Source organism: Scyliorhinus canicula, unplaced genomic scaffold (assembly GCF_902713615.1).
Source record: "Scyliorhinus canicula unplaced genomic scaffold, sScyCan1.1, whole genome shotgun sequence".
NCBI classification, from domain to species: domain Eukaryota; kingdom Metazoa; phylum Chordata; class Chondrichthyes; order Carcharhiniformes; family Scyliorhinidae; genus Scyliorhinus; species Scyliorhinus canicula.
Window position 1 is genome coordinate 3,407,699 of NW_024055461.1, and position 22,041 is coordinate 3,429,739.

General features: G+C 45.8%; 1 protein-coding gene and 1 long non-coding RNA gene across 2 annotated transcripts in view; both read left to right on the forward strand.

The window, feature by feature from the left end:
- The window catches only part of LOC119959645 (oocyte zinc finger protein XlCOF6-like), an 84,610-nt gene that overhangs the window by 11,542 nt on the left and 51,027 nt on the right, over positions 1-22,041 (forward strand). Inside the window, exon 3 of the mRNA XM_038787828.1 lies at positions 4,388-5,221. Within this exon, the coding sequence (XP_038643756.1) occupies positions 4,388-5,221 (834 nt within the window). The remainder of the gene's footprint in view (positions 1-4,387; positions 5,222-22,041) is intronic.
- Positions 9,859-22,041, forward strand: part of LOC119959649 — a 30,461-nt gene continuing 18,278 nt past the window's right edge. The window contains exon 1 of the long non-coding RNA XR_005459251.1: positions 9,859-9,930. This is a non-coding gene — a long non-coding RNA (uncharacterized LOC119959649). The remainder of the gene's footprint in view (positions 9,931-22,041) is intronic.

The following is a 22,041-nucleotide window of genomic DNA, read 5'->3' on the forward strand; positions in this document are numbered from 1 at the left end:
AGACGAAGGAAGTACGGTAGCGGTGGTGGCACGGGCAAGGCCTGCCCGAGGACGCTGCTAGAAATGATAAGTTGGTCTGACTGTCGGTTCGCCGGCGGGGGGGGGGGGGGGGGGGGGGGGGGGGGGGGGGGGGGGGGCGCGCGAGTAGGGGGGGGGGGACTTTTTTTCTTTTTCTTGTTAAGTAGGGGGGTTTGACTTTGTTTTGTTATAATTTAAATGTAAATGTAGGGGGGGTTAAAATGTTTGTATTTTGAAAAATTTCTTCAATAAAAATTATTTTAAAAAAAAACATAACTGCTACTTTGTGACGGTTTCTTTCACTAATTCTCACGAATGGTTCAAACCACTAGTTTATTAACGCTAAAATTATGGCATAAATGAAAGAGGGTGCAATAGGTCCATATCTACCTTATTTAGAGGCTTGAGATTTTACATATTTAAACAGTAATGGGAGCACTTGGATTCTGCTGGTCTGTAAGTTTTAACTAGCACGGTATTGGTGTCCATCTTATACCCAAACTTCCTCAAGTAACAATATAAAAAGCTGACAAAAACCATCTATAGATGGCATCAAATCAATTGAAGGAGCATTTACGCATCCTGTGCTTGTAAAGTTAAAAGAACATTCAGCATGGAATAGTTTTATTTCCATCTACTGAACTTCAATTTTACAAAACCAGAGAAGAACAACACCTCCAAATGCATCACTTTCATATTTTATTTTGAAATTGTATGAGCAGATTGTTCATCATGATCAAGGTGAGAAATGGTGATTTAATTGCAGGCTGTGCACTCTTCCATCTTTGGTTTTTGGCATAAACGATCGGCAAACATTCCCAAAATCAGGTAGAGCAGATTTGATTCTGAGCACAGTTCCCCGCAATGGCCCATGCTCTCACTCCGAGCAACAATCTGCACCTTGTAAATAAATGTTTAAGCACATGGTTGATGCATCACTTGCTGAACCAGGGTTGAAGCATAATTTTGGCTTCAAGTTCTGACTTGCTGTTAGGTACGTTAAAGTAAACTTTAAAGTCTCCCGGCCAGCCAGCAAATGCTATAATCAAATTCATGACGCATCTATTTATGTTACAATCACATCCTGTTAAATCACTTAACAAAAACAGCATTGAATGTAATCCTGAAAGCTACATCCTGTTGTGCTATTGGCATTACTTTCACTATTTCTGATACCACTCAACCTTATTGCATGCATTAGATAGGTTAGTACCAACAATTCGCTTGTCTGTCAGCAGACTGGATAACGTGTGAATCTCTTCCCACTCTTGGGGCAGGTAAATGACCTCTCCCCAGTGTTAACCCGCTTGTGTGTCAGCAGGCTGGATGACTGAGTGAATGTCTTCCCACACTGGGAGCACGTGAACAGCCTCTTCCCAGTGTGAATTTGCTGGTGTACAGTGAGGTCAGATGATGTCTTGAACCCAGTCCCACAGTAAGAGCACCTGCTCATAAAACCATCCCCTGCAGGTTCCACTCCAATACACGCACTGTCCGAACTTGTCTGAAATTCAGTACTGGAGGAGCAGAAATTTCCTCTTTAAATATTGAGAAGACTAAACCCTTCCGTCCTCTCTGCAAATTCCACTCCCTCACCAGCAACTCCATCCCTGTCCCTGCTAAATGTCTGAGGGAGAAGGAGCCTGTTCACAACCCTGGTGAAATATTTCCCCCCTGTTGAACTTCCGAACACATATCCACATAATCACCAAGATCACCTATTTCAACCTCAGCAACACAGCCTGACTCCGCCTTGGTGTCTTTTTTATCTGCTGCAGAAACCATCACTCATTCTTTTATTACCTCTCGACCAAATTATTTTAATTCATTCACAGTCAGCCTCCAATGTTAAACAACCCCCTGCATCCCATCCAAAACTCTGCTACCCATGGGTTTACTCACAACAAGTCTTGTTTACCCATCCCCTGTGCTCACTGATCTACAAATGATTCCCTTTCATAAGCACCGAAAGTTGAAATTTCTCATTCTTCTATTGCTATAGTTGTGATCATCCTGATCTCTGTAATCTCTCTCCCCCCCCCCCCCCCCCCCCCCAAACCGCTTGAAGATCTCTGCCCTCATTTAATTCCGGCCAGTACAGCATTCCTTATTTTTCTGACGCTCCATCATTACTGGGCTACAAGCTCTGAAATTTCCTCCTTAAAACTCTGCAACTCTGTAACTCAATTTCCTCTGTTGAGATTCTCCTCAAAGCTAATATGTCGGGCGCGATTCTCCGCACTCCCGACGGTGCGGAGAATAGCGTGGCTTCTAAAATTTTACGGCCACGCTGTTCCGACGCCCTCCCGCTATTCTACCCCCCCCCCCCACGCCCGACTCCCGATACGAATCGCTGCCGCCGTTTTTTTACGGCCGTCAGTGATTCACAGCTGATGGATGGGCCGAGTTCCCAGCCCTTTACGGCTGTGTTTACGAACGGCAAACACACCTGGTCTGGCCGTTCGTAAAAACGGCCGTAAACTGTCGATTTTTAAAACCATGGCACCGATTGGGTGCCATGGGCCCGCGATCGGTGGGCACCAATCGCGGGCATCGGTCCCGCTGCCCGCGCATTCTTTGTCCTTCCGCCGCCCCGCAGTATCCATTCGCGGGGCGGCTGAGGGGCATCCCAGCCCGCGCATGCGCGGGTTTCACGCAAATGCGCGATGACGTCATCCGCGCATGCGCGGGTTGGAATCTTCCAATCCGCGCATGCGCGGCTGACGTCATATGACGCGTCAGCCGGCGCTAACTCTGGCAAGCGGGCTTAACGAAATTCGTTAAGCCCGCGATGCCGGAGTTTACGGCGTCGGGATGCTAGCCCCGACCAGGGACCAGAATCGGTTCCCGGTCGGGAAGGGGGGGGGGGGGGCTGGCGTCAAACCCGCCCGGATTTGACGCCAACCTTACGATTTCTCCCCATATGGGAGAATCGCGCCCGTCCTCTGTGGCTCAGTGCCAATTGTTATTTTGTAACGTTTCTGGTCAAGGCACAATACAAATACGAATTATTGTCACTGCCGTGGACATATATAATTGTTCTGCTGTATAAATACTCAGAGAGAAACAGTTTTATGGACATTCTGACACGAAGAAACATTTAAAAATGTTTGCCCCCATCAATGATGGCGAATGCGCTCTGCTGCCCCAGTAAAGATGGCGAGTGCGCATGCGCATTGCGGCGAATACACAATTTAAAGGGCGTGTGCGCATGCGCATTGCTGTCAGTACGCAACAAAGATGGCGGCCATTTAGTCCTGTGGGGAAGCTGCAGCTTCTGCTCAGGTCACCGCCTGGTTTTCAAAGGATTAAATTGTTGCCTCCGTGAAGGAGGCTTCTTGCTGAATGTTCAGGATTCTCTTCTCTGGATCATCGACCCTCTTCATGGTGTTTTACAGCTGGGCCTCATGAGTTCACAGATATTGAGTCAGCACACTCAGCCTCTGGTCAATAACACGGATAATGTCGACAGTCATCATTTTCACCGCCTCCCGGAGCCTTGGGGAGCGCGGGGTCGAGAGACTTCCCCAGGGTCAGGCCACCATGTGGAAAAAGCAGCTCCATCCCCGCTGAATCCACCTGCGCTGCTTTATCGATGATTTCTTGACTTTTTCCGGCATAATCCTACCAGACCAAACCTCCGATGCCTTCCAGGGACATCATAACAAATATTAATTCAAAGATTATGTAAATGAGTGCGAGGCAATCAGGGTAAGTGATGAATTATAGGTGTGTGGTGCCAGAACCTGCGGAAAAGCAGCTGCTTTCGTGTCACGTGCCCCCCCCCCCCCCCCCCAACAGATTTCTAATTAATGAGGATGTTGAGGGTTATGGGAAACTGGCAGATAATTGGAGAGAAAGCTGAGATGAGGTGTTTCTGTCCTGTACTGACAGGGATGAATTTTGTTAAATGTTTTCACAGGATACTAGATGAGGAGGAATTACAGACAGAAACCTCAAACGTCACGATCTGATAGTCACTGGATTCCCTGGACCCTGAAGATCATCGGCCTTTCAATCTCGGAGAAATGTTTGCCCGAACTGGCAGCTAAAGATTTAAAACATCAGTGTGACTGAAAAAGCACCGAGATACACACACACACACCCGAGTGAGTGTGTTCCAGTGAACCAGTGAACTTACTGTGGAAAGAGCTTTAACCAGTTACACAGCCTGAAAATAAATCACAACATTCACAGCGGGGAGACACCATACCTGTGTTGTGTCTGTGGAGGAGGCTTCAACTGATTGTCCAATCTGAAGAGACACGAAACCCAAACCATGGAGAAACCGTGGAAATGTGGTGACTGTGGGAAGGGATTCCGAGCCCCATCAGAGCTGGAAACGCACCGACGCATTCACACTGGGGAGAGGCCGTTCTCCTGCTCCCAGTGTGGGAAAGGATTTACTGAAGTATACACCCTGCAGACACACCAGCGAGTTCACACTGGGGAGAAGCCATTCGCCTGCTCTCAGTGTGGGAAAGGATTTTGTGATTCGTCTCGCCTATTGAGACACCAGCGAATTCACACCGGGGAGAGGCCATTCACCTGCTCTCAGTGTGGGAAAGGATTTAATCAATTATCCACCCTACAGAAACACCAGCGAGTTCACACTGGGGAGAGGCCGTTCTCCTGCCAGTGTGGGAAAGGATTCACTGAAGTATACAGCCTGCAGTCACACCAGCGAGTTCACACCGGGGAGAGGCCATTCACCTGCTCTCAGTGTGGGAAAGGATTTTGTGATTCGTCCCGCCTATTGAGACACCAGCGAATTCACACAGGGGAGAGGCCATTTACCTGTTCTCAGTGTGGGAAAGGATTTACTCAATTATCCCACCTGCAGCAGCACCAGCGAGTTCACACTGGGGAGAGGCCATTCACCTGCTGTCAGTGTGGGAAGGGATTCACTCAGTTATCTCACCTGCAGTTACACCAGCGAGTTCATACCGGGGAGAGGCCATTCACCTGTTCCCAGTGTGGAAAAGGATTTTGTGATTCATCTCGCCTATTGAGACATCAGTTAATTCACACCGGGGAGAGGCCATTCACCTGCTCTCAGTGTGGGAAAGGATTTACTGAACTGTGTAGTTTGGAGAAACACCAGCGAGTTCACACTGGCGAGAGGCCATTCACCTGCTCTCAGTGTGGGAAGGGATTCACTCGGTTATCTCACCTGCAGAAACACCAGCGAGTTCACACTGGGGAGAGGCTGCTCTCAGTGTGGGAAGGGATTCACTCGGTTATCCAACCTGCGGACACACCAGCGAGTTCACACTGGGGAGAGGTCGTTCACCTCTCAATGTGAGACGGGATTGCCTGTTTCATCGGACCTGCTGTGATACCAACAATTTCACAATTGATTACAGAGGTTGGATTCGGCTGTGATTGTTTCTGCTCTACAGCCAGGACTGCATTTTGTTCATTCTGACAGGTGGTCAGTGGGGATGGTCGGAGGGTTTCTTTCTGCTGGACTGGCTGGTCTCACCACTTTGCCTCCAGTGGGCTGATTCTCTCTGAGCCTTGTTGCTAATACCTCGCTTCAAATTGCACAAGGATCACAGAGTGAAAGGGTGTTTGGAAGTTTGAAGATATTTAGTTTCCATTTCTGTTTCAAACCTCTCAAAGCCACGTTTCCATGGAGCTGGACCCTGGTGGTTACAAGGTTCTTTTGTTTAATTTATCTGGGTGTTCCTCACAGAAGACACCTATCAGGGTATGAGGGGCAAGTTGTCTGAGGTGGACTGGTAAACTGATTGGTACAGGGAATACCTAATATTTAAGGGGGTTGGTTTGCTCAGTTGGCTGGATGACTGTTTGTGATGCAGAGCAAAGCCAACAGTGAGGATTCAACTCCCATACTGGCTGACTTTATTCATGAAGGCTCCGCCTTCTCAATCAGGCCCCTCGCCTGAGGTGTGCTGACCCTCGGGTTAAATCACCTCCAGTCAGTTCTCTCTCGGTCAAAGAGGAGAGCAGCCTATGGCCCTCTGTGATTTTTGCGACTTTTATTTCACATTATTATGGGCCAGGGTTGAGAGAACATCAAAGTTTGTTTTTCCTCTGGAAGGTAACTCAACAATGTATCCCAATTTTTAAGAACATCCTTGTTTTCCAATTTAATTTGAGGGATGACAAACCTTTCAAAGTACCTTTTAAGCATATTCACATGACACGCGGTGAGTTTTCCTTCTATCTGGTGTTCTTACCACATAATTCACCTCACTTAATTTCCTTTCAATCTGATAAGGTCCACAAAACCTTGCTTTTAAGGGTTCACCTACCACTGGTAACAATACCAAAACTTTATCTCCACTGGCAAAACTACAAACTTTTGCTTTCTTGTCCGCTACCCGTTTCATCACATTTTGAGCAACTTTGAAATGTTGTTTAGGCAATTCCCCTGCTCTATTTAATCATTCCCTAAAATTTGACACGTAATCCAATAACGTAAGTTCCGATTGCTCACTCACCAATTTTTCCTTAATCAATTTAAGTGGCCCTCTTACCTCGTGATCAAAAATTAGTTCAAAAGGACTGAATTTGGTTGACTCATTAGGTGCAAATTGCAAACAGTACGAATGGAATTCCTTTGTCCCAATCCTCTGGATAATCGTGACAATGAGTCCTCAACATTGTCTCTAATGTCTGATGCCACCTTTCTAAGGCTCCCTGTGATTCTGGATGGTACGCAGTTGATTTAAATTGTTTTATTCCTAAGCAATCCATAACTTCTTTGAATAACCTTATGGTAAAATTTGATCTTTGATCCAATAGTATTTCTGTGGGTAGTCCATATCTAGTAAATAATTTAAGTAACTCCTCCACAATCTTTCTAGCTGTAATATTGTGTACTGGAATGGCCTCTGGGAACATAGTAGACACATCCATTATAGTCAAAAGATATTGATTCCCACTTTTTTCATTTTAGGAAGCGGTCCTACGCAATCAATTAAGACCCTTGTAAAATGTTCCTCAAATGCTGGAATGGGTATTAAGGGCGCTGGTTTTATCACTGCTTGAGGTTTCTCTATCACTTGGCATGTGTGATATGGTCGACAAAATTTAACTACATCTTTCTGCAGTCCAGGCGAATAAAAATGTTTTTGGATTTTAGCTTGAGTTTTCCTTACTCCCAAATGACCTCCCACTGGTTCCTCATGTGCTACTCACAACATCTCCTTTCTATACCCATCTGCCCATTTTTCATCCGCCTGTATATGCAAAGGTCTCCATTTTCTCATCAAGACATCTTTTTTACGGTAATAACACTCTAGTATACACTCAGATTCCTCTTCCGTGTATGCTTTCAGATACGTCCGTTTTATTTCTATATCTTTCTGTTGTAACTCTGCCAATTTTTCTGAACTAAAAATATCTGCCTCATCCTCCACCTGTTCTTGTTCTTTTCCAACCATCTGATCAAAAATCGTTTCCGATAATTGAACTTGGACTTTATCTTCACTCTTTGATTTCTCCTCTTGTCTTAACCTGTGACTTTGCGACCTCGTTACTACACAATTCGGAAAAATCCCAGACTATTCGTCCTTCAACACTTCAGTTGTCTGATTTTCCACTGGCTTATCAATCACAGTTGGCTTATCAATCACTCCCACCTCCAATCCAGCTATATCATTACCCAAGATAAACTGTATTCCTGGACAAGATAGTTTCTCTTGCTCTTACTACCCCTTCACCACTCTTCACTGGACCTTACCTTATATAATGGAACACTACACTTCTCACTCTGAATTCCACATATTACCACCTTTTCTGGCAATATTCTTCCCAAACTACATAACTCCTCATCTCTTACCATTAAAGATTGACTAGCTCCCGTATCTCTTAAAATTGTGACTTCCTTACCTGCTCCTCCTGATACACATGAGTAAACTTTACCCACACAAAGTAAATTCTTTAAAGAGATCTGGCACCTTCTTATCAATCACCTCTTGATCAGGCTGTACAATCTTTTGCACCTCCTTCGCTTCACTTGGTCTTTCCTTTCCCACTTGAACAAACCCCACTGTCTTGTCCTGTTTTACCACATCAGCCTTCCCCATGCTTTTCTTCAACCACCAACACTGTGACGTTACGTGGCCTAGTTTATTACAGTGAAAACATTTGAAACTTTTCATTTCTCCTCCACGTATCCTTTAATCTGAGGTACACTCTCCTTATTATCTCCCATCAGATCTCCTTTACCTCTACCACTTGAGTATTTCTCTTTTCCCCAGTTTCTATCCTTCACCGGCTGAAAGTGATGTCGGAATCCAAGCTTTGACTTATGAACTAATTTATAATCATCTGCCATTTCTGCTGCTAACCTCGCAGTTTTAACCCTCTGCTCTTCCACATGAGTTCTCACTACATCAGGAATTGGATTTTTAAACTCTTCCAAAAGTATAATTTCTCTGAGAGCTTCATACATTTGGTCTATTTGCATCCACCTATAAAAAAGTACTCTGTTTGATCCTTTCAAACTCCATCTATGTTTGACCAGGTTCTTTCCTTAAATTTCTAAACCTTGTGTAGGCTTCAGGCACTAGTTCACATGCATTAAAGATGGATTTTTGCACCTCCTCATATGTCCCAGATACCTCCTCTAATAGTGATGCAAACAGTTCACTAGTCCTACCTACCAGCTTTGTTTGAATCAGTAATACCCACATGTCCTGTGGCCATTTCATTTGTTTAGCCACCTTCTCAAATGAAATTAAAAAGGTTTCTACCTCCTTCTCATCAAATCTTGGCAATGCTTGAATATATTTAAATAGACCCCGACCAAGCCTTCGACTAAGACTCTTTCTCTTTGTCCTCATCACCATCCTCCAACTGTATGTTTTCCTTTACACCCGCCAATTTTAACTGACTCATGTTTCATGGCCATTTTCTTAAGTTCAAACTCCCTCTCTTCCCTTTCCTCTCTTTTCCTTTTTGTTCTGCTGGGGCTATTCTTTCTTTGTTTCTTTCTTCTCTCTCCTTTCCCCCGATCTGTATCTCCCTTTCTCTCTATTTTTCTCTCATTTCGTATTCAAGCTGCTTTAATTCTTTTTCATGTTCAAGTTGCTTGATTTGTAACTGGATTGTTGCCATTTCTACGGAGTCAGACTGTATCTCAGGCGGTTTTAAATGCTCAGCTAGCGCCATAAGTATCTCTTCTTGTAGTGTGCTGTCAGGTAACGCTAACTGCAATGTTTTTGCCAAATCTAAAAAGCCTTTAAGTCTCTGTTCATAAGGTACTGCGTGTGACCTTCTCCACCCCCAAAAACGTCCGAGCCTCTGAAAGAGCCATTGTCCACAACACACTCCCTACGGAGTAGAATTCCACACAAATATGCTCGTCCCTCACTGTCTTTGAATTCACTATGCCAACCCAATCACAAAAGATAGACTTTTATCCCGGACAAGCCCCTAATTTATTATGGGTCAGGGTTTAGAGAACACCAAAGTATACCATGGAGTTCATCTGACCCACAACTTTAAATAGATTTTGTTTATGGGGAGCACGAGGGCCCACTTTACAGATGTGATGTAACAGAGAGCTAAAGTATGTTTAAAACAAAACAATGTTTATTCTATGAATTCAGTTAACATTTTATAAACACACAGTAAACAGTTTATCAACTACCAATGCTGACCCCCCACAAAAGATACAGTATTGTATAGATAACCCTTGATACATTTCCAAACAACATCCACAAGTTAAAACCTTCTAAAATAAAGACAAGTGATCTTTAGATTGCAGAGAGATCACAACATCTTCTTGCTGTGAATGCAGCTCTTCATCTCTGAAACAAAACCAAAAACACAGTGCAGCTTCCAGCTCAAAAACAAAAGTGAAAGACAGACAGCCCAGCTCCACCCACACACTGACATCACTGCAGCTATTTGATAAACATTCATTTATTAAAGGTACAACCACCTGACAACATGTATACAACAAATATAGATTCCTTCAAGGAATAAAAATCCAACAGGAAAAGTGATGTAACCGTGGCGTGGAGAACAAGAACAGTTAAAGATTCATGAGATCCATTAGAATTTAGCAAAGGAGGACCAAGAAACTGATGAGAGCAAACTGGCGAGAAACATAAAAACCGACTGGAAAAGTTTCTACAGGAATGTGAAATGGAAAAGATTAGCAAAGACCAATGTGGGTCCATTCCAGGCAGAGACAGGAGAGTTTATAATGGGGAGTAAGGAAATAGCAGAGAAACTAAACAATGTGCGTCTGTCTTCACAGAGGAAGATACAGAAATTGTCCCCAAAATACCAGAGAACCAAGGGACTGGCAGAGATTAGTATTGGTGAAAAAGTCATACTGGAGAAATTAATGGGGTTGAAAGTTAATAAAACCCCAAAAGCTGATGATCTACATCCCAGAGTGTTGAACGAGGTGGCTGTAGAGATCTCTATCCCTCATTCTAAATTCTCCTGACTCCATCTGTAATGGACAACGTTTGTCTGAGACAAACCTTTCCTTTTTATGTAGCCATAGAAACTTTTCCAATCCATTTTTATGTATTGTGCCAGTTCACATTCTATTCTGTGGCCAACTAAAATGGTGTCCAGCAAGGCATGCTGGGAAAAGTGGCCATGTTTTATGCACAGGCAGGCTTCAGAACAGATCAAACAAAGTTGCAGCAAAAGGGTTTGCAGACTTCAAAAGATTTTACAGGTTTATGCAAATAACATAAGCAAATGGCCATCTCCAGGCCATCCCAGGAACAATAGAATTGTCCTGTCATTCACGCTTCTTTACCAGACACAGCATCACCTAAATTCCTTTGGCAAGCCTACCTGCCCCGAACACTTCCAGGCATGGTCACTGAGTGCCCACCCCAAAATTGGCGTGGCAGCCCCTGATTGGACTTGATCGATCAGGCTGATTGATCCCTCATCAATTGATTGACAAATGACCAAGAGACCACCCTCCAAAGGGGAGGAAATTCAAGCAGGTTTAAAAGATTCTGCACAACTTTAGAATCTCTCTGCAGCAATAACCAACAACGGTGACTTCCACTGGTCGGCGAAGTAGACCATCATCCGACCAACTGAAGGAGGACCAGAGCCAGGGACAGACCAGACCAAGGACTGAACATTGAGGACCACAAGATTCGGGATACAGATAAAGGCCAATATCTGTCTGGGACTTGCTAGTCACTTTGAAGTTAAGGTCTTGTGCATAACAGTTTGTAGTTTGACTCAAGTGTATGTGTGTGTGTGATCAATTACCAGTAACAATTGTGTGATAGTGAATAAATATTGAATCATTGTATGAAACAGTTTCATAGTCATTTGTCCGCCGTATATCGGTTAAGACACACTGTGGTTTAGGCAGGCACAACATTGGCATCACCAGAAGGGACGCGATTAGAAGTAACAATTGTTTCTCTAAAAATTCCGCAAACCTAATAAAAATCAGAAACCACAGTAATCTGTATTGGACAAATCGCTCATTTCGGGTTGTACTAACTGCATGCGTTATTAACAGGGAGAACAGGGTACATTCTGTTACTTTGTACTCAAACTCAGAGGGATTGGAACAGGAAAATAGCCCATAAGCCGTACCCCTAGTCCAATCGACTCCCTACACCTTCCCTGTGGCCAGAGATGAGCGACCGGAGTTCGCAGGTAGCAAAGTGTCCCATATAGGAGGAGAAAATTTGAGAATATATAAAGAGGAAAGGATGGTCCCTATGGGCAGAATTTTGTGAGAATACAGAGACAGGACCCGGAGCAATAGGACAAACCTGTTGGGAGGACCTGAATAAAGCACCCGGAAAGCGTGCGCTCAAGTATGAGAAAGCGATAGCGGTAGTGTGCTGCTTGGCGCAACTACAGTAGTAGGAACCGAGGAGGTCCTAAAGACCGTCCGCGGACAGCTCGCGGAGAGTCAGGAGGAGATGAAGACATTAAAAAAAGGAAAGTCGGGAGGAGATAAAACATTAAAAGAGAGTCCGGAGGAATTTTTTTTAAAAAAGCAATTGGCAGGAGGAAGTAAAGAAATTGAAAGGCGACAGGCAGAAAGAGTTCACAAAATTAAAGGCACAGTAAGAAGTCTTACAACACCAGGCTAAAGTCCAACAGGTTTGATTCAAACACGAGCTTTCGGAGCTCAGCTCCTTCCTCAGGTGAATGGCGAGGTATGTTCCAGAAACATTTATATAGTCAAAGTCAGAGATGCTGGACAATGCTTGGAATGCAGGCATTTGCAGGTAATCAAATTGTTACAGATCCAGGGAGAGGGATAATCACAGGTTAAAGAGGTGTAAATTGTCTCAAGCCCAAACAGTTGGTAGGATTTTGCAAGTCCAGGCCTGATGGTGGGGGGTGGATGTAATGCGACATGAATCCAAGATCCCTGTTGAAGCCGCACTCATGCGTGCGGAACTTAGCTATAAGTTTTTGCTCGGCAATTCTGCGTTGTCGCGTGTCCTGAAGACCGCCTTGGAGAACGCTTACCCGGAGATCACCGGTTTGAATCAAACCTGTTGGACTTTAACCTGGTGTTGTAAGACTTCTTACTGTGCTCACCCCAGTCCAACGCCGGCATCTCCACATCAAAATTAAAGACGGAAGACAGGAGGAGATAAAGAAATCGAAAGAGGAAAGGCAGAAGGAGATACAAAGATTGAAGGAAAAACATCAGGAGAGATTTGAGCAAGTGGCAGTGGATAAAGACAGGGAGATTAGTGATCTAAAACGTTCAAACCAGGCTAACCTGCTGCATTTAGGCAGCTTTCAAACACAACTTGCAGTTAGGCTGATCAGCTGAGAGTTTCTGCAGCATTTCATCGCTCACCGTGTAGAACAGTACAGCACAGAACAGGCCCTTCGGCCCTCGATGTTGTGCCGAGCAATGATCACCCTACTTAAACCCACGTAACCCGTATACCCGTAACCCAACAATCCCCCCATTAACCTTACACTACGGGCAATTTAGCATGGCCAATCCACCTAACCCGCACATCTTTGGACTGTGGGAGGAAACCGGAGCACCCGGAGAAAACCCACGCACACACGGGGAGGACGTGCAGACTCCACACAGACAGTGACCCAGCCGGGAATCGAACCTGGGACCCTGGAGCTGTGAAGCATTGATGCTAACCACCATGCTACCGTGAGGCCCTTACTGAGTCCGTTGCTGAAAGGACTTTCTCCGCAATGTTCATGTCCAAAATGTTCATGTTTTCATACACGTCTCCAAACTCGTCATTAGTAAATTCGCTGCCATCATCAGTCAGATACTTAGCTGGTGCCCCAGATCTAGTTCCTGTCCATTTCTCCATGACTTGTCGAAAATAACCTTTTTATCCTTGCCATGTATTATTGGCGAAAGACTAAATCGGGTTACCATTTAGTTACCAAGTCTAAAGTTTAAAATGAAAATATTTCTGTCTTTATCCCATACCTTTAGATCCATGGCAACTGCCTCGTTAAAATCACGGACAAAGGGAAGGTTTATAATAGGGTGTGATGGCGTGCTCCCATTCCTTTTGCAGATTTCACACTCAGCACGAATCTCTTTTAGACTAAAATTCCGACAGTGCACCAGTCTTTGAAAGGGACCTTACCTAGGAATACTCCCCCGCGCGATCCCTGTAACTCAGTGACCCCACCTAACCTTTTGAACACTAAGGGACAATTTAGCAAGGCCAATCCACCTAACCTGCACATCTTTGGTCTGTGGGAGGAAACGGGAGTACCCGGAGGAGATATGGAGAGAAAGTGCAAACTCCACACAGGCACCCAATTGAACCCGGGTCCCTGGCACTGTGAGGCAGCAGTGCTAACCGCTGTGCCATTGTGCCACAGCCTTTTATATGCATCAACCAACCCCATACCTTTTAGCAGGATTTTTCATCTTCGATGACGAAGGTGAGCAGTTTGTTTGCAGCTTTGAGACAAATGTTTTCTCTATACTTATCAGCTGATGCTATTAAGCCTTCTCAAATACTAAAAAACAAAATGTTAGGTATTGTTAAGGGATACGATAATATCCTGATGGAGTAAACTTCAGATCCACTGACTTTCTAAAACCAATTGCCTTATCTTGCTCCATGTTCAGTTGCATTTGTACCTTGTTCATGGAAGGGTCACTCAACAGTCAAGATATCTCACCAGAGACTACACTAGTCCCAGTAAACTGCCTTATTTAAGCTATTTTACATCAAATCAACATTATTTCAGTGACTTCAACGTCTTGACATCACCAAACCGAAACATGGAGAGCTTTCTTACTCCTGAACCTTGTGTCGTTCTTCACCAGGTGATCTTCATTAATCTGACCCAATACTGTCGAGGTGCAGGTATTAAGCAATGGGCTTGTGAGGAAAGGTTGGACAGGCTCAGGCTTGTATCCTGTGGAGCTTAAGTAAGATTGAAACATATAATATCCTAAGGGGTGGAAGTGGAGAGGATGTTTCCTCTTGTTGGAGAATCTCGAACTGGGTCACTTTTTTAATATATATTTTTATTAAGAGTTTTTCTGTTTTTACAAATAAAACAACAAACCCTCAACTGGTACAGTACAGCAATCCTTCAGTGTGCATGAATACAGAAAAAGACAGGATGAAACTTGGTGCCTCCGTTTATACCGGGGGAAACGGTGAATGGATAAACTGGAGAAAGGGAGAAGAGGATAAAGCCATGAAAACAGGGTAAAATGGTACACGCCTTCACATGTAGCGATCGCTCATACACCTAAAGAAAATCTCGGATAAGATTTCCATACCCCGCTGAGGTTTGCTCCAAAACAGACTTTCCCCCAATTCCAATCAGAATGAGGTGCCAGGGACACTTTGTAAAGCATTTTTCTCAGATCAGAGATCTGTCTGCACCTTTACAGGATCCAGTCAACATTCTTTAACCCCAAAATAAAGAAAAAGTACAGAAATAATTCACAAAACCTTTTGTCCGAAGGGGGATATTTTAAATTCAACCACAAGATGCAACAAATCCCCCAAATCAAGTTCAGTAAAGTGATCATTATTCCATATAATATATAATATACACACACAGCAAATATTCATACAATCGGTTCAGATTATAATTGACATGGTCAGTGCATCCCTTCACGCGGAGAACAAAAGGAAAAAGTGTGGGGGATCTCAGGATAAAGCCATGAACATGGCCCTATGGTGCACGCTCTGCTCCATAAAGCAACCAAGGATTCTACACCCTGCCAAGGCTCACGACAGAACAGACCTCACTCCTCAGTGTAAAAGCAAGGATTACAGCACATAGAAAACACAGGTAAATACTGCACAACCCTCATGTCCTACAACCATCTCAGTGTTATTTTCACAGGGTAACAGGCAACAACACCTCACTGCTCATATATCATACACCCTTTCGGGGATAAAAGGCAATAACACAAAATCAGGAGTAAAGTCACAGAGGAACAAAGATCAGGCTTAATGATGAACTGCAGAATAATATAACCATCCAGGGAGATTGGACAGGCCACAGCCTCCAAGGATCATGGAGCAACAATCTGAATCCATCCAGAGTTCCCCCGAAGCCCCTGCACCTCCGCCATGTCGTCGTCCCGAAACACCTGTAAACAATTACCGAGGAGGGGCTGGTTTAGCACAGTGGGCTAAACAGCTGGTTTGTAATGCAGAACAAGGTCAGCAGCATGGAATGCCAGCGGAGGTGGTAGAGGCGGGTATGATAGCATCATATAAGATTCATCTGGACAGATATATGAACGGGTGGGGAGCAGAGAGAAGTAGACATTGGAAAATAGGCAACAGGTTTAGATAAAGGATCTGGATCGGCACTGGTTGGGAGGGCCAAAGGGCCTGTTCCTGTGCTGTCATTTTCTTTGTTCTTTGTTCCTGGAACATAACACAGATCATACAAGTCAGGATCAAATAATTATGGCTTGTGCATCTGGATAATGAAGGGCAGCACGGTGGCGCAGTGGTTAGCACTGCTGCCTCACGGAGCCGAGGCACAAGGTTCGATCCTGGCTCTGGGTCACTGTTCATGTGGAGTTTGCACATTCTCCTATATTTGCGTGGGTTTCGCCCCCAGAACCCAAACGTTTGCAAGGTAGGTGGATTGGCTACGTTAAATTGCTTCTTAATTGGAAAAAATGAATTGGATACTGTAAATTTATTTTTTTTAAAAGAAGAGGATTAAAGGATGAGTGGTGCCAGGCCGTGCAAAAATGCAGCTGCCCCCCCAGATGACGTGTCCCCGAATTGACTGTATTGAACACAAAGATGATTGATTTGACTTTTATCCAGAATAATAAACACTATAACTGGGCTGATGATGATCAGCAGAGACAGACCCAGTTCAATCCGAGATCTGATTATCAGTAAAATCCAATCAGTGTAGTTAGCTGTGAACTCGCTGGTGACTCCGGATGTGGGATAACTAATCAAATCCATTCCCACTTTCAGACTGGGTGCACTACCTCGCCCCAATGTGAATTTGCTGGTGTACAGTCAGGTGAATAGTGAACCCAGTCCCACAGTGAGCGTAGGTGATTGATCTCTCATCAGTGTGAACATGTTGATGGGACATCAGTTCCTGGGAACCTACAACACATCCTTCAATCTGTGCATTGAACCTGTCTCTCCTCAGTGTGAACACAGTATTCTGGAAGGATGGCTGAATGAATTCATTCCTTCACTTGGAGCACAAGAGTGGATCTCTCCTCATTGTGAAGGCTCTGGTGTTTCAGCAGGATGGATGATCGAGTGAATCCCTTCCCACACTCAGTGCAGGTAAATGGCTTCTCCCCAGAGTGAACCCATCTGTGTGACAGTAGGTCAGATGACTGAGTGAATCCCTTCCCACACACAGAGCAGGTGAACGGTCTCTCCCCAGTGTGAATTCGCTGATGTATAATGAGGACAGATGATTGTTTGAACCTAGTCCCGCAGTGAGAGCACCGGAACGGTTTCTCGTCAGTGTGAAGACGCTGATGGTACATCAGCTCCCTGGTACTTTTAAAGCACTTCCCACAGTCTGAGCATTTAAAAGGTCTTTCATCAGTGTGAACTCTCTGGTGTGTCAGCAGGTGGGATGACTGAGTGAATCCCTTTCCACACTTGGAGCAGATGAATGGCCTCTCTCCAGTGTGAATTCGCTGGTGTGTCAGCAGGTGGCAGAACTGAGAGAATCCTTTTCCACACACGGAGCAGGTGAAGGGTTTCTCCCCGGTGTGACTGCGCCGATGAGTTTCCAGGTCAGACGGGGATCTTAATCCCTTCCCACAGTCTCCACATTTCCACGGTTTCTCCCCGTGCGACAAGCGTTTGTGTTTTGACAGGCCAGTTGATCGGCTGTAGCCTCGCCCACACACAGAACACGTGTATGGTTTCTCCCCACTGTGAATAGTGCTTTTTCCTTCCATGTTCAAAATCCCTAAGTTGGGAGGCTCGATCTGATCCTGATGTGCTGTTTGACTTTAGTTTTCTGTCTCCAAATCCTCATCTTCTGATATCCTGTGAAATTGATTTAAAAGAGAAAAAAGGGAGTGAGAGAGAACCCACAAAAACACAAAGGTAGGTTGTGAAATTGAGCTGAATGAATCTGGTCATTTGTGGGGCCGGCACTTGGAAAACTGTTGAATTGTCATAAAAACCCAACTGGATTTGCAGCTCTTTGTCCCTCTGAAGATGGCAGTCCTTAACTCCATCTCTTACAGCAATGTGGGTGTACCTACATGGGTGTATCAACACCTCATGGAACAACTGCAGCAGTTCAAGAAGGCAGCTCGCCAGCATCTTCTGAAAGGCAACTAGGAATGGGCAATAAATATTGGCCTAACCAGCGACACCCACGTCTCCTTAAATGATAGTTAACCAGGCTGGTCCCCTGCACCGGTGTGGGTAGAATCTGAATAAATCAATCATGTGAATGATTTTTTCTCCTGGTCACAGGTATCCTGAAGCGCCGCCCACTCTGTGACATCACCAACATGGCCTCGCATTCCATATACTTCCCGCTGAAATGAGGTGGGGGCCGTTCACCGTTGACCTGTTCCTGGGAAAAGGCCCTGAGCTGCTAACTCAAGCCCTGCAGGCTCTTATTCGGAGCTTACTGCCTAAACAAAGTCTTTCTGAAGCTTTCCCAGCTGGAATGCGGCCCCAAATCTCCGCTACCCCCGGGGAGCCCATTCCTCCCTCCGCCTGACCGACTCTCACCCGCGGCACAAACACTCCCACGCAGGGCTCAGCAAAATGATACTGCGCATGCTCCAGAGACCCTCCAGAACGGCGCGTGCGCATTCGCTTCCTGTCGTCTGAATAGGACATATTGACACCCGCAAGGAATGTTGGGTAGCAGCAGCGCCATTGAATATCCAAAAAGGAAACAGAAGATCATTTTATTAACCGTTTGAAATGCAATAATTGAAAACACATACACATAAATCCGAGTGAATTTGCGCTCTGCTATATTTAATTTCTCAAAGTGATTTAAACCACCTGTTGGAAGACACTCAGCTTTTAAAGCTTTTTTCCACTCCCTTCCTCAAGAGATGTTGGCTCTGGTTGTGTTTAATTCCACCGTCACTGATTCTTCTTGCTTTCGCTCTCTATCTGAATAATCACTGGTTTTTTAGAATGATAGAGCATAGATGGAAACCACTCAGCCCATTATGCCTGTACTGACTCGTGGGAAGATCTATCCAATTAATTCCACTGTCCTGCTGTCTGAGTCAAAACAATGTGTGTCTGACGCTGTCGTATTGCAGGAGACGAAGCGAAAGCGTTTTCCAGCTGGTTACTTCTCAGACACACTCATCCCAGTGGTTGAATAGTGCACAAGGCTGACTCAAATATAGGCAAAATGTGCTGCAAAATCTCAGCAGGTCGACCAGCATCTGTGGAAATTAAAAGTGTTTTGAACCCAACATGACATCTTCAGAATTGATCTGCCATAATCACAGAATCACACAGTGTAGAAGAAGCTCTTTGGGCCATCAAGTCTGCACCAACACATACAAAACACCTGACCTGTCGACCTAATCCCATTTACCTGCACTTGGCCCATAGCTTGGGACTGGTGGAGGGCCTGGGATGAATTGAAATGAAATGAAAATCGCTTATTGTCACGAGTAAGCTTCAAATGAAGTTACTGCGAAAAGCCCCTAGTCGCCACATTCCGGCGCCTGATCGGGGAGGCTGTTACGGGAATCGAACCGTACTGCTGGCCTGCTTGGTCTGCTCTCAAAGCCAGCGATTTAGCCCTGTGCTAAACAGCCCCTATGGGCAGCGGTGTTGATACTGGGAGGAATAGGGTATGAGGGATTGGGACTGGTGGAGGACCTGGGATGGGCTGTGGTGTTGATGAGCTGAAGCTTGCGTTCCTTACCATCTGTAAGAAACAGGAAAAGATTCCTATTAAGACGTCGAATGATGCGAAGGATGAAATGAAACTGGGGACAGGGACAACTTTGAAAGAGAGTAAGATGGTGCTGCTGGAGAGAGATGTCGAGTGTCTTCATGTGGCGCCGCATGGCACTGAGTGTGGCTTTCAGGATGCAGCGAGAGCAGCAGTTGGAAGAATGTTGTATATCCTGGTGGTACCTGTAATCCTGGAGGTTACATGCAGGGTGAAATTTAAGTTGAAATCCCCGTGGGGGAGACTTACCATTTCTCAATCAGTCCCAATCCCTCGTTCTCCATTTCTCCCAGTATCAACACCGCTGCCCATCCCAGGCCCTCCACCAATCCCAATCCCTCGTACCCCATTTTTCCCAATCCCACCCCTTGCCACGTTTTCATCATACCCACTGACCTGCCCCTCTCTGAGGCTGAGTGTGCTGTTCTCAGCAAAGGTCTCAGCTTTGTACCCTTACGTCCCCACCTCAATGAATTCCGGGCTCGACATGATGTTGAACTTTTCTTTCGTTGCCTTCGTCTCCGTGCCCACTTCTTTGAGCAAGAATCCCCCCCCCCCCCCCCCCCCATTCCACTGATCCTTTCATGTGCCTCCAACATTCTGCCTGCAAGTGGACTCCCCCACCCCCGGCCGGGACAATTACCTGCCCTCGATCTTTTCATTGAGAACTGTCGACGGGACATTGGCCGTCTTAATTTTTCTGCCCCCCTCACCCATTCCAACCTCGCTTCTTCTGAACTTTCTGCTCTTCACTCTGTCAGGTCTCACCCCGACTTTGTCATCAAACCTGCCGACAAAGTGGGTGCTGTTGTCGTCTGGCGCACTGACCTCTACCTCGCAAAGGCTGAGCACCAACTCTCCGATACTTCCTCTTACCTCCCCCTGGACCATGCCCATACCACTGAACATCAAACCATTATCTCCAACACCGTTAGTGACCTCATTTCCTCCGGATGCCTTCCCCCTACGGCTTCCAATCTCATAGTCCCCCAACCCTGGACAGCCCGCTTTTACCTACTTCCCAAAATCCACAAAAAGGACTGTCCCGGCAGGCCCATTGTGTCAGCATGCTCCTGCCCCACCGAACTTATTGCCTCTTATCTTGACTCCATCCTCACTCCTGTGGTCCATTCCCTCCCCACCTACATCCGGGATTCCTCTGATGCCCTGCGTCATATTGACAGCTTCCAGTTCGTGGACCCTAACCGCATTCTGTTCACCATGGATGTGCAATCCCTCTACACCTCCATCCCACACCAGGATGGCCTGAGAGCCCTTCGCTTCTTTCTCGAAAAGAGACCTGGACAATCCCCATCCACCACCACTCTCCTCCGCCTGGCTGAACTCGTTCTATCTCTCAACAACTTCTCCTTTAACTCATCTCACTTTCTCCAAATCAAAGGTGTAGCAATGGGTACCCGCATGGGTCCTAGCTATGCTTGCCTTTTTATGGGGTATGTGGAACATTCCTTGTTCCAGGCCTATCCGGGCCCCCTGCCACAACTCCTTTACCGATACATTGATGACTATTTTGGTGCCGCGTCATGCTCTCGCCCGGACCTGGAAAAATTCATCAACTTCGCTTCCAGTTGCCACCCCTCCATCACTTTCACCTGGACAATCTCAGATACTTCCCTTCCTTTCCTTGATCTTTCTGCCATTTCCGGCAATAGACTATCCATTAATATCCACTACAAGCCCACTGACTCCCACAGCTATCTGGACTACAGCTCTTCACACCCTACACCCTGTAAGGACTCCATCCCTTTCTCTCAACTCCTTCGCCTCCATCGCATTTGTTCTGACGATGCCACTTTCCAAAATGGGGCTTTGAAAATGTGTTCCTTCTTCCTCGACCGTGATTTCCCACCTACAGTTGTGGTCAGGGCCCTCAACAGTGTGCGGTCCATCTCCCACGCCACAACCCTAGCCTCCTCCACTCCCTCCCAGAACAAGGATAGAGTCCCCCTCGTTCTCACAATTCATCCCACCAGCCTCCGTATGCAAAGCATAATCCTCCGCCATTTTCGCCAACTCCAGCATGATGCCACCACCAAACACATCTTCCCTTCACTCCCTCCATCAGCATTCCACAGAGACCGTTCTCTCCAAGACAATCTAGTCCACTCCTCCACCATACTCAGTACCTCTCCCATCACCCGTGGCACCTTCCCATGCAATCGCAGAAGGTGTAACACCTGCCCCTTTACCTGTTCCATGCTTAACATTCCAGGCCCAAAACACTCATTCCAGGTTAAGCAGCGTTTCACTTGCACCTCTTTCAATCTGGTCTATTGCATTCGTTGCTCCCAATGTGGTCTCCTCTAGATCGGAGAGACCAAATGCAGTCTGGGTGATCGCTTTGCTGTGCATCTTCGGTCTGTGCGCATTCAGGATCCTGACCTTCCTGTTGCTTGCCATTTTAACAAAAGACCCTGCTCCCATGCCCACATGTCTGTTCTTGGCCTGCTGCACTGTTCGAGTGAAGCGCAACGCAAATTGGAGGAACAACATCTCATCTTCCGGTTAGGCACGCTACAGCCTTCCAGCCTGAACATCGAATTCAACAACTTCAGATGGTCAGCCCCACCTCAACCCATTTGTTTTAATTTCATTTTAACTGTCTTTTACCATTTATTTCTTTCCTGCACC